Source organism: Hydra vulgaris, chromosome 07, assembly GCF_038396675.1.
Source record: "Hydra vulgaris chromosome 07, alternate assembly HydraT2T_AEP".
NCBI lineage: Eukaryota > Metazoa > Cnidaria > Hydrozoa > Anthoathecata > Hydridae > Hydra > Hydra vulgaris.
This window is the reverse complement of record NC_088926.1, coordinates 7577410-7590000: the sequence shown is the minus strand read 5'-3', so window position 1 is coordinate 7590000 and position 12591 is coordinate 7577410. Positions and strand designations below refer to the sequence as shown.

General features: G+C 28.5%; 1 protein-coding gene across 2 annotated transcripts in view; it reads left to right on the top strand.

The window, feature by feature from the left end:
• LOC100202642 (protein NEDD1) overlaps window positions 1-10808 on the top strand; it is a 56653-nt gene extending 45845 nt beyond the window's left edge. For both annotated transcript variants that reach the window (XM_065800943.1, XM_065800942.1), the window contains 4 exons: window positions 168-575; window positions 931-1034; window positions 2367-2433; window positions 10493-10808. In XM_065800943.1, the coding sequence (XP_065657015.1) occupies window positions 168-575; window positions 931-1034; window positions 2367-2433; window positions 10493-10597 (684 nt within the window). In that variant the 3' untranslated portion in view covers window positions 10598-10808. The remainder of the gene's footprint in view (window positions 1-167; window positions 576-930; window positions 1035-2366; window positions 2434-10492) is intronic.
• The last annotated feature ends 1783 nt before the right edge of the window (window positions 10809-12591 follow it).

The following is a 12591-nucleotide window of genomic DNA, read 5'->3' as shown; positions in this document are numbered from 1 at the left end:
CCTTTTACTAATTTATTATTGCTCTGTTCTTTAAGAACATTGAGCACTCTATTTGTAGAATACACTAACATAATTTGTATATGTAGGTATAAATGTATGTATGTATGTATGTATCATACCATGTATAAGTAAAATTATGATTTTTAATTTTAAAACCATTAAAATAGGAAATTCGGCCTTCCTACTTGCGAAGTAAATCTAGTTTCTCAAAATTTTCTTCTATTGCAAGAAGCACTGATGATTTGAGTAATATCCAAAAAAAAGGAAGGGAAAAAGATGCCGATAAAGACTCAATAGACAGTGGAAAACGTGGAATTCTTGGCTTCAAATCACCTTTTAAAAAAAAACATGTTAAACATTCGGATGAATCAGAAACAAGCTCCATTGAGTCATTTGACCAAAATAGCAAATCACCAATGGCAGGTCGAAGAGATAAAAATGAGCAAAAGAGTGATCGTTCTATCGATTCTTTTACTAGTGTAAAAATTTCAAATGCTTCTGAACAACTTTATAATGTTACTAAGATTGATTCCAATCAGTTTGCAACAGACATTCAACATTCTCTAGCAATGCAGGTATCTGAGATGTTTTTTTTTAGTTTTCGGTTAACATACAAACATAACATCATTTTATGTTAATTGTACTAATACTTGTTTTAATCAATTTCAACTTAAACACTTTTTGTTTACGCAAACATTATATCATTTTTGTTTCAATCAAAAACTTTTGCTTTCTAAACATTTTTCTATTATCATTTATTAGCAAATTCCAATTATTTTCTTAACTTATTTGTCTTTAATAACGAAAAAGAAATTCTTTGATAACAATAAAGAAAAGTTAAAATCTTTAATAACAAAAAAAAAAATTGATAAAGTTTTTCAACAACACCAGCAACAACAAAAGATAATGTTGTATTATATTATATTTTAGGCAACTAGTCCTGGTAACCACACAGCTGAAGTGAATGACTATCATTCTTCCTTTCAAATAGAGCTAATTAAAAGCATGATTGATGATGCAATGGAAGAAAGCAGGTTTTAGAAATAGTTTGTTTATTTTTTTAATTTAAACAAAAAAAAATCAAATATAAAAAGTTAAAATGTTATTAAAATATTTATGAGAAAAAAAATGAATTGAAAAAGTGATAAGGATAATAATCACAATAAAAGCAATAATAAAGATGAGATAATAAGATTTTGTTATTGTCAGAGTGACTAGGAACTAGGTTGCGTTTTTTTTTTTTTGTTTGTTTTATAAGAAAGCAATTTGGTTTGCCTTCTTAGCCTTTTTTACCAGTTCTCAGCATATTTTGTTTCATATTACTGGTTTCTTTTTGTATATAGAGGCCAAACAAAAAAATACATATGTTGTTTAATTTGAGTAAACAGCACTTTGGACCATAAAGCACAGCTGGTAGTAAAATAGTTGGTGTGAGGAATTTTATGTTGAATATACTGTTGCAGCTGCGCTTTTATCTCTTTTATGTCATAATTTAACACTGGGTCCAGCAATCACTGGGTCAATATTCAATAAATATGTATCTTTTTTTTCTTAAGTTAATTGATCAATAAATTTTTCAAACCTTCTGCAGCTTGAATGTTTCTGCAATACATAATAAACAATCAAAAGTTGTTTCCTTAACATCAACGAATCTTAATAAAATGGTAAGATTATCAATTTCATTTACATCTCTTTTCCTTTTGCACATAATTGTTGCCCAAAGGTCTTCAAGTTCTTACTAGATTTTCCAATCAATGTTTAATTCTAAATTCAAGGTGACATGTCTGAAGCATTAGCAGAAATTATCATACTTTTTCTACAATGAGTTTTTTTTACAATTAATTTTATAAATAGTTCACAATTAAACCACATGACTTATTTAGCTCTGAAGGATCATAAAAAACAGTGTTAAAACTTTCAAAACAATTTATATCATGTTTACCATCTGTCGATATGATGTTAGGAAGAAATTTATTATATGCTTCAACTTTTTATAAAAAACTTGTTCGGTGTTAGGTGTTAATGTCTTTTAAGTATAAGTATAACTTTTTAGTATAAGTATAAACTGTCTTTTAAGTATAAGTATAAACATAGGCCTTATAACCAAAGAAAAAAAAAGGAAAATTTTTTTAATAATGTAAATGATGATTTTTGTCAAACAAAATATTATACAAGTAAATATTATAAAAATAAATATTACATAAATAAATATTATACTTTCATAATTTATTGAAACATGATATTAAAAAAATTTAGATCTTTTTATCAGAAACTACTTACATAACTAATAATTAATAATTACTTACTTTCATAGTTAAATAATTAATTTTCATAATTAATTATTTACTTTCATAATTAAATTTCAGAACTGCAGTGCATGATGCAATAGTAAATCTTCAAGTTGAGATGCTTCGCCAAATGGAAATACAAAAGGTAAGTTAATTTTAAATTTTAATTTTTAGTCAAGTAGTTAAGTTTAAATAATAATGCTAATAGTTCAATACATTACCATTTTGGCAACTAATAGTTCAATACATTACCATTTTGGCAATCTGAAAAAGACATGGAGCAAATAGTCAAATAAAATTGACTTTTTTCACAATGCTTTATACAAAAAAGTATTTTTTTTTTCTTTAAATTTTTTTACAAGAAAACCTTTTTCATTCCATTATAAAAAATATCAACAGTTAATATATTTAAACAATCAATGGATGTTTATAGTGTTTATTTCTATGTTTCAACGTGGCAAATGTTGTTTATTAGCATCGGATGGTTATGAATGTTATTGATTAGCGTCAATTGGTTGGGGGTATTATAAATTAGCATTAATTTGTTTTTATTAGAATGGTTAATGAAAAGTTGTTACCACAAAAAATATCAATACAAAAATGCCACTCTAAGAAAAGAAAAAAAACAATCACAAAAGCCGCTTTTAAACATTTGCTTAATTACTTAATAAAATTTGTTTAATTGCAGATATTTTAACAAAGATTATAGTATCAAGAAGAAATGAAATTTAACAGTATTACAAAGGTGTTTGAGCCAGAGAATTTAGATTCATAATTCATAATCACTAACAATAACTTAGATTCATAATTCATAATCACTAACAATAACTGGGTTACCTAGATGGTATTTCAGGAACTGTTTGATTACATTTTGGCTGGTCTCTTAATACTTATTTACATTAGAAGCTCAACTTGATTTTCCACTTTCCTGGAAAAAAATCATTTCAGTTACAAAAAGTAACAGCGAACCTTATTTGGCTGATTGACAGAGCTGCAAAGAAAGTTGCGCTTAAGCAGAGAATAATAGCTGTCATCTGGAACAGATTCAATTCTTCTCGATTTGCTTATGTATCTGGTCCTAATAGTAGCACAACTAATGCTCTAACATTGATGGTTATTTGCAACAGAAAGTTAGTAATTTGCAAATTACCAACTTGTATATAACTTGTAAATATCGGTTGCAATAACATGGATAAATCACAGGAAGATGTTGATATATATATATATTTATTTTTTGATATATATATATATATATATATATATATATATATATATATATTTATTTGTTGATATATATATATATATATTTATTTGTTGATATATATATATATATATATATATATATATATATATATATATATATATATATATATATATAATGACTTTAATGCTCACCACTCTGAATGGCTTGGCTCTAGTGTCAGTGATTCTGCAGGCATTAAAGCCCACAAATAATCAACTTTCTAACTCGCTTTCCAGACAAGCCGAATCATTTACCTTCTCTACTCGACTTAGGTCTTGTTTCTGATCCTACTCAGTGCTCAGTTTCTCCACATTCACCCTTAAGTGCTTCTGATCACAGTTTGATCTCTCTAAAACTAATATCACATTCTTCTTCATCACCTGAATCCCCCCTATTATCATACCTCTTACAACTACAGTAAAGCTGACTGGGATTCTTTCTGTGATTTTCTTCGTGATGGCCCTTGGGTAGAAATCTTTTGTCTTCCTGTCGACAAATGTGCTTTTTACATAACTTCATGGATTCAGACTGGCATGGAATCTTTTGTTCCCTCTTGACGATTCCAGGTCAAACCTCACTCTCCTCCATGGTTTTCCTCACACTGTGCTGCTGTGATTGCCAATCGAAACCGTTACTTCCATATTTATGAGCAAAACAATTCTCCAGAAAACAGACATATGTTTATTACTGCTAGAAACCATTGTAAAAAGTTTTTGTCTAACGCCAAAGCCCGCTATTCTCAGGTCATCTCAAAAATTAGGCTCTCGTGACTTCTGGAGAATCTTTAATAGCATTAATAATAAGGGCAAATCTTTAATTCCACCTCTCTTGTATGGTTCAGACTTTGTCACCTCACCTAAAGCCAAAGCTGAATTGTTTGCTAAAAACTTTTCATCAATATCATCTCTTGATTCCACTAGTTGCATTCTACCTGATATTGCCAACAAACAGGTTGATCCATTGCTTGACATTCGTATCACTCCAACTTCTGTATCTAAAGTGATTTCCTGCCTAGACTCTTCTACAGCTTGTGGCCCGGACAAAATACCTGTTATTGTCTTGCAGAAGTGTTCTCCGGAGGTGTTGTCTATACTCTCAAAACTATTCAACAAGTGCTTATCAGAGTCTTGTTTTCCAGCCTGCTGGAAAGTGGCATCTGTTATCCCTATCTTTAAAAATTCTGGAGAGCGATCTGATTTGTCTAACTACTGTCTCATTAGTCTTCTTCCTATCATAAGCAAGGTTTTTGAATCTTTAATTAACAAACACTTAATCTCTCATCTTGAATCTAATAACTTACTTTCTGACCATCAATATGGATTTCGATCTTCTCGTTCTACAGCTGATTTGCTAACAGTAATAACTGATAGGTTTTATCATGCATTAGATAAAGGTGGAGAGGTTAAGGCCATCGCTCTTGACATTTCAAAAGCTTTTGATAAAGTTTGGCATGCTGGTCTTCTCCATAAGCTTTCTTCTTATGGTGTATCTTGCAACATCTTTAAGATTATTGAATCCTTCCTTTCCAATCGTAGTATAAAAGTTGCCCTCGATGGACAGCACTCTTCTTCTTATTCTTTAACTTCAGGGGTTCCTCAAGGTTCTATCCTTGGAACTATATACTCTTTTTAATTTACATTAACGATCTTCCAGATATTCTCACTTCTAAGGTGGCATTGTTCGCTGATGATACTACTATTTGTTGTTGTCACGATAAAAAGCCAACACTCTCTGATTGCTTGGAGGGGGCATTTGAGCTTAAAAAGGATATCTTTTCTGCTACAGCATGGGGCTCGCAGTGGCTGGTGAACTTTTATTTAGATAAAACTCAATTTTTTTCAGCCAATCGTTATCGCAATAATTTAGATCTTCCTATATTTATGAACAGTGATGTACTCGATGAGTACATCACTGATTCTTACTTCGGATTCTATTCTCTATCTCTATAAATCTCAAATCTGGCCTTGTATGGAATACTGTTGGCATATCTGGGGTGGATCTTCTAATGATGCCCTTTTCTTTTTTAGACAAGGTGCAAAAATGCATTGTAAATATAGTTGGACCTGCTCTTGCAGTCAACCTCCAACCATTATCACATTGTCGTAATGTTGCTTCTCTTTCTCTTTTCTACAAATACTATAATGGGCACTGCTCTAAAGAGCTAGCGTCTCTGCCATCTACTAAATTATTCATTCTCGTGTTACTCGTCATTTAATTAAGTCTCATCCTTTTTTTGTGACTGTTCCTAAGTTCTCCAAAAATGCTTATTCGTCTAGTTTTTTTCCTTGAACATCAGCTCTTTGGAATTTGCTTCCTTCATTTTGCTTTCCTGATTCATATAATTTGCAACCATTAAGTCGTCTGTCAATCGTTATCTTGCTCTACAATCTTCATCTTTTCTCTTCCAGTAACTTCCAACTCTAACTAGTGGTTGCTTGCAGCCTTGTTGGAAGCGAAGATGTTTTAAAAAAAAAAAAAAAAAATTTATTTTTAATGTTTATTCACCTCCCCATAGTGAGATATTAGGAAAATTATTAGGAACATAAACATGCATAAAAATACTTTCAAACAATATAAATACATGATAATTACCTTAGTTAAGCTTAGTAAAAAGATGTATTAAAAAAAGTTCTTTACAGAAAATGTAAAAAATCTTTGTGAAATTTGGAAAGTAATTGATAATTTAATAAATGTCAAAAACTCTAAACTCTCCCAACTCATCTCCCAACTGTTTATAAGATAATGAAACATATATAACTGAACCAAATCTTATCTCTGAAAAGTTTAACACTTTTTTTACAAATGTCTCACAAAAACTTATTAACTTAAATCCAATTTTCATTTGTCTTACATAAACAATACAAAATATCTTAAATATCTAAATTTACATAGTCTACTCCTATCTCCAACAAATATTCCTAAAGTTTCATCTTTTATATTAAATTTGAAGTTGAGAAAATCAATAGGCCCAAATAGCATTCCGACAAATATTCTTATCAATTTTAACTATGAATTTTTAAGTATTTTTTCTAAACTATTTAATATATCATTCATAAATGGAACTTTACTGAATGTTTTAAAATTATCTTGTGTTATTTCAATATTTAAAAACGGCTCTAAACTTTTATGTACTAACTTCAGACCTATTTCTCTTTTATCTAACATTATTAAGCTTCTTATGTATTCTAGAGTGCACTCTTTTCTTAACTCTTTTAACTGTTTAAATGAATTTCAATTTGGTTTTAGTTCAAAACATTCTACCTGTCCTGCATTAATAAGTATAACTGAAAAAATCAGGAAAGCTCTCGACACTGGTCATTTTGTTTGTGGTATTTTTATAGGTTTACAAAAAGCTCTCGATACTGTTGATCATAACATTTTGATTTCCAAATTAGAACGCTATGGTATTCGTGGTGTTGTAAATGACTGGTTTCGATCTTATCTTACAGATCAGAAGCAATTTGTAACTATTAATGGTTATAATTCTACTAATAAATCTGTTGTGTGCGGTGTTCCTCAAGGTTCTGTTCTTGGTCCTCTTTTGTTCTTAATTTATGTTAATGACATTAACAACTCTATTCTATAATCTAAATAACAATTCTAAAATTTAAATCAAAATTAATAATATCCTACAAAAGCTATCAGATTTCTCGGTGTTTTGATTGACTGCAATCTTTTGTGGAATTTTCATATTGATGAGCTATGCAAGAAACTAACCTGAACTAACAGCGTACTTTCAATAATTCATCATGTCGATAAATTCACACTAAAGAATATTTACTGTGCATTATTTTTATCGCATCTTAGCTATTGTTATCAAATTTGGGGTCAAAATGGCAACTATCACATCAAATAATTGATGTCCTCTCAATGTCAATCCATAAGAATTATAAACTTCCAACCTTTTAAGTCAGAAATCAGAATCTTTCAAAAAACTAAAAATTCCAACCTTTCCAGCGCTTGTAAAATTTGATAATCTCCTTTTTGTTTTTAACTCTCTTAATTAAAATTTACCCTCTTTTTTGTTCTAACTTATTGACATGATTTTCACTTAATATTTAAAATAAACTAGTAATTTTTTTAATTATGATTACTACAACTATTATCATTAACTTCTTGTTTGTTTATTTTTTATTAATATCATCCAAGTATGATTTTCAAATGTTTACTTTGTTTATGTATGTTCTATGTGTGTATACTTATTATTAATCATTATATTTAAAAACTGGTGTCACTCTTTCGATCAGAATTCTGTTTGAGTGACACCATCCTTATCAATCATTGAGTTATTATTATTAAATACTTATAATTTACTCATTATTATATTATTTTATTTTTTATTTTTTATTTTTATTTTTATTATTTTTATATATAAATATATTTTTATTAATCAATTATTTTTACTTACTACAATCAATAGAATTATGATTTATTATTATTATTATTATTATTATTATTATTATTATTATATTTATTATTATTATAATATTGTTGTATGATTTAAAAAGGAGAATAAATATCTTATTGTTGTTGCTGTGATGAAGGCCAGTCAAGGAGACTACTAAAGTTAATAGCAATACTGCCAAGGGGGGTGGGGGTGGGGATTGAACCTCTTATTTATGAGGCGAGCGGTCTATCCACATTACCGCAATTGGCTGAGCTGGTCATTTAGTGCAAAATGTTAATGAACCAAAAACTCAATTAATATGTTTCTACATCTATGGGTCTAATAGTTGGTCATTAATTGTTGTTGGCAGTAAGTTAGAAATCCAATTTTTACTCAAAGCCCTTCGAGTGACATTAAAAAAATGACCTTAATTGGGGCACTCATTTTAAAAACATTCACTAGAAATGCTGAACTGGTATGTCGGTTTTCCATTTCCTGCCTTTTCATATTGTAATCAAAATTGTAATAATAATATTTTTATTTTGTGTTTGATAATATTTTGCTTTTATTTGTTTTAATGTTATTATATAATAAAATGAAATAATCTTTACTTATATTTATTATCATGTTATTTAAAAAAATAATAATTAGTAGCACAGTTTTATTTTTTAGTGCATCTTAGTGTACCTTTGTGCATCTTAGTGCATCTTAGTGCATCTTTAGTGCATCTTAGTGTACCTTTGTGCATCTTAGTGCACCTTTAGTGCATCTTAGTGTACCTTTGTGCATCTTTACTGCATCTTAGTGTACCTTTGTGCACAATGAGTGCACCATGGCAATACATCTTTTCCACCTTCCATTTTTTCTTTATACACAGAAATTTCCTACTAGTGTTGTTGTTTTTTAAACTTTTTTTTTATTTCATTTTATTTTACTATTAAATATAATTTGTTATACAGTGTATTATATAGTTATAAAATGTAAAAATATACAAATATTTATATAATATTATATAAGCTAATTTTTATATTATATAATTTGCTTGTTTATTTATGAAAAACAGAAATATTTGATTATTCATTAGAATTAAGTTCAAAAAAAACAGTAAAATCGTCAATAAAAGAATTAAAATATCAACATGGAACATAGTATTGTCAGCATTCATTAAACAAAAATTAATTCGTTAAATAAAAAAACGAATTTAGCTTCGACTAGTCAAAGTTGAATATTTTATTTGCTATTCATAAATGTTCCGGAGATTAAATTTGACACGGAAAAATTTACAATTGCAAAAATTACAAAAAAGAATTTTAATTGTTTTTAGAGTAAAAATAATTTTAATTAAAAACATATTAATTTCTTTTCACTTCTGGTTTCTGGAGCTATACGAGCTCTTACTTTTTGTAGGCTCTTATATGAGTTCTTACTTTTTGCAGGCTCATTTTAAAACAAAATTTTTTTATAAAACAAAACTTTTCTATATTCTAATATAGAATTGTTTTGTTTTAGAAAAAATGATTAGTAATAGTATAAATCAACATCAACATTTCTCTGCTGTTTGAGAAAGATAACTTTCAGATATGGAGAAAACTTCAAACTTGGTTATGTCTATGTTTATATCAAATAAGAATGCCTCACAAAAAGTTACAGTGATGGGAGCTCAGGAACATCACTAAAATGCGGAACTTGTAAGCTTGTAACCCTGAATATTTGGGCAGTAGTTTACAGAGTTAGATATTATTACTTTTCTGAACTAAATTTATATTCATCAATGATTTCAAATTTTTGATTAATAGATTCCCAAACTTCTTAAAATAAAGTTTTATAAAATTTGTATTGCCGTAACTTTTGAACTCTAAAACATTAGATGAAATTTGAAATCTCTTCATAAATATAAATTCAGTTTAGAATATTAGTAATGTAAACTTCAGTAAGTTATTGCCCTCACATTTAGAGTTGAGAGGGACACAGTTTTGGAGTTTTTTATTGTTCCCAGCCCTAAATCACTGCAATTTTTTGCAATATATTTTAATTTGATTTAAGCTCAAGTTTAAAGAATGTCTGAAAGTTATCTTTTTCATGGCAATCGGTGCATATGAACTAAAAAACCCTTAAGTAATCCTCATAATAACTAATTGGCCAAAGGAAATTATTTTCGTAAAAAAAATAATATCTTAAATTGGATTAAAAATTTTTTAAGTTATCAAATTTCATCAAAATCTTTTTTCGTGCTCAAATGATATGAGCAAATAGTTTTGAATTTTTTCGTTTTCAGAACACTTTTATAGTCTTAAAAAAAAAGCGTCAAATTTTTCCACGGTTATATGAACTTTTTGTAGGCTCTTGTATGAACTCCTATTTTTTGTAAAAATTTTTTGTAAAGTTATTTTTTCAATTTTTTTGGTTTAAAAAAATTGAAAAAATAACTTTAAATTAAAATCTTTAAAAAAGAGAAATTTACTATTTTTTAAGATTTATTACGATATTACACGGTGTATATTATCATATCTATATATTATGCGGTGTATTTTATCATATTTATATGTATTATTTGTTATCCTTTTTTTTTTGTAGGAACAAATACGTCAAATGATACTAAATCATTCGGTGAATGAAGATCTGGTCTCTGAAGTTAAGAGATTACGAGCAGAAAACGAAAGACTACGTTTAAAGTATTAAACAATAAATGTTAGAAAGTTTTTTGATTTTTTCAAGAAGGTCATGTAAAGGTCATTGTCAATAGATGGTCGTGGATTCAAGAAGTTTTTGATATTTTAAGTTTCAAGAGATTTCTTTACGATTAGATACGAATTATTTTCGAATAATTTATAATTATTCGCATATTATTTTTGTACTATAAAAACTATATTTTAAATTTTGCACCCTTCAATTTGCTAGAATTTTTTTCTTATTTCACAAGTTTTCTAGGTTTAAGTGTAACATTATCCCAAACAATAACTTCTTTTTATACTCTCTTGTTTAAAGAAAATTATGCTTAAAAAGCTCATGCTACGCAACATATGGTATACCATATGTTCTAGGTGTAATGAATCCGCTGTTAATTTTTAGCTTTTTTTATTCGTATTTTTAAGTGTTTACCTCTGTTACACCTTACACTGCACCAACTTATGTCAATTTAAACATTTTTTAAGTAATGATTATAAAGTGACCTTAAAAGGTTTGGGTTTAAACAAAATAATGTGAATACAAAAATTCTAACAAACTTTGCTTACTTTCGTAACTGTCGGTTACTAAATGTGACTCGTCTTCACTCACAAATGTCGCTTGCCCTCACTCGCTATGTTTTGAAATACATGTTTATTCATTCTTATATGCGTGTTTATTCATTTTTATATGCGCATTTATTCATTCTCATATGCGTTTTCAAAACGCACAGTTTTTTCAAAACAAATTTTTCTTGTTTCCTAGTAAACGATGTTAAATACTTAAAACGAAGACTTTTTACTTGCGAATATGGTTTATTTAATTCAGTATTAGGTCTTCGTTTGATTTTTTAATTTATTTATTGATTGATTAAATTATTATTTATTTAACTATTCAATTATCTAGATTTAAATGTAATTATTTATAGTTTTTATTATTACTCAAATATTACCCTATGGATGAAAGAGAAAAAAGCAGTGCCAATCGTAAAACAAAAAATAATGTTACAAAAGAGCACATTGAAATGCTTAACCATTTAGTTGAAAGAAATGAATCTACAGCATTTCCACTTCTCTTAATTTATCTAGGAGCACAGTTGAAAATCTTGTTGTTAAGTTAAACATAGTAGAATTAGACGATATGACTGCATTCAAGTCATTTTCTGATTTAAAAAAATCGAGGTAAAGGACTTATAAACGCTCAAATAAAAAATATTATTGAGTTATGCATACGAGAAAACAATTTTTGTATGCAAGAAGCAATAAAAGAAAATCTTTCTGCGGCAGGCTTCAACATGTCTCAGCCTACAATTTCAAGAAAACTCAAACGCTCGGATTTATCAAGAAGGCACGTTGTGCATGTACCAGAAGAACGAAACTCAACACGTGTTATTGATGCACGCTATGGATTTGCAAGCAAAATTAATAGAATTTCAAATGAAAAACTTATTAATTTGGATGAAACTAGATTTATTGTGCACACTAACAGCGCATATGGTTATTTGCTAAGAGGTGCGCTAGCAATCTTATAGTCATCTGCAAATCGTGGCAAGAATGTTAGTTTGATTTGTGCTGTTTCAACAATGGGAGTCTGGCTGATAAAATAAAAACTGGAGGCTGAAATGCAGATTCATTTGTACTTTCATTACTACAATTTAGGCACCAGCGATTAGGAATGCAAATGTGGAAGCGCCGGTGCTTGTTATGGACAGTTGTAAATTCTACTGGAGTCTTTATGTTAGGCAAATACTAGCCTCTAATGGCATAGCTGTTAAGTATCTGCCAGCATACACGCCACAGCTTAATACAATTGAAGAATTTTTTACTTCTTTAAAGCACACTTACAAACAAGGAAAAAAGCCTCGAAATACGGATAAGGTAATATGGAAACTTAAAAATATTATGGATACTACAGAGTTTAATTTAATTCCATTTTACAACTATTTGCGTAGTTAAATAAATCCAGCGCCTGCTTGGCAACCATTTTTTAAATAAATAGCTGTGGCAACA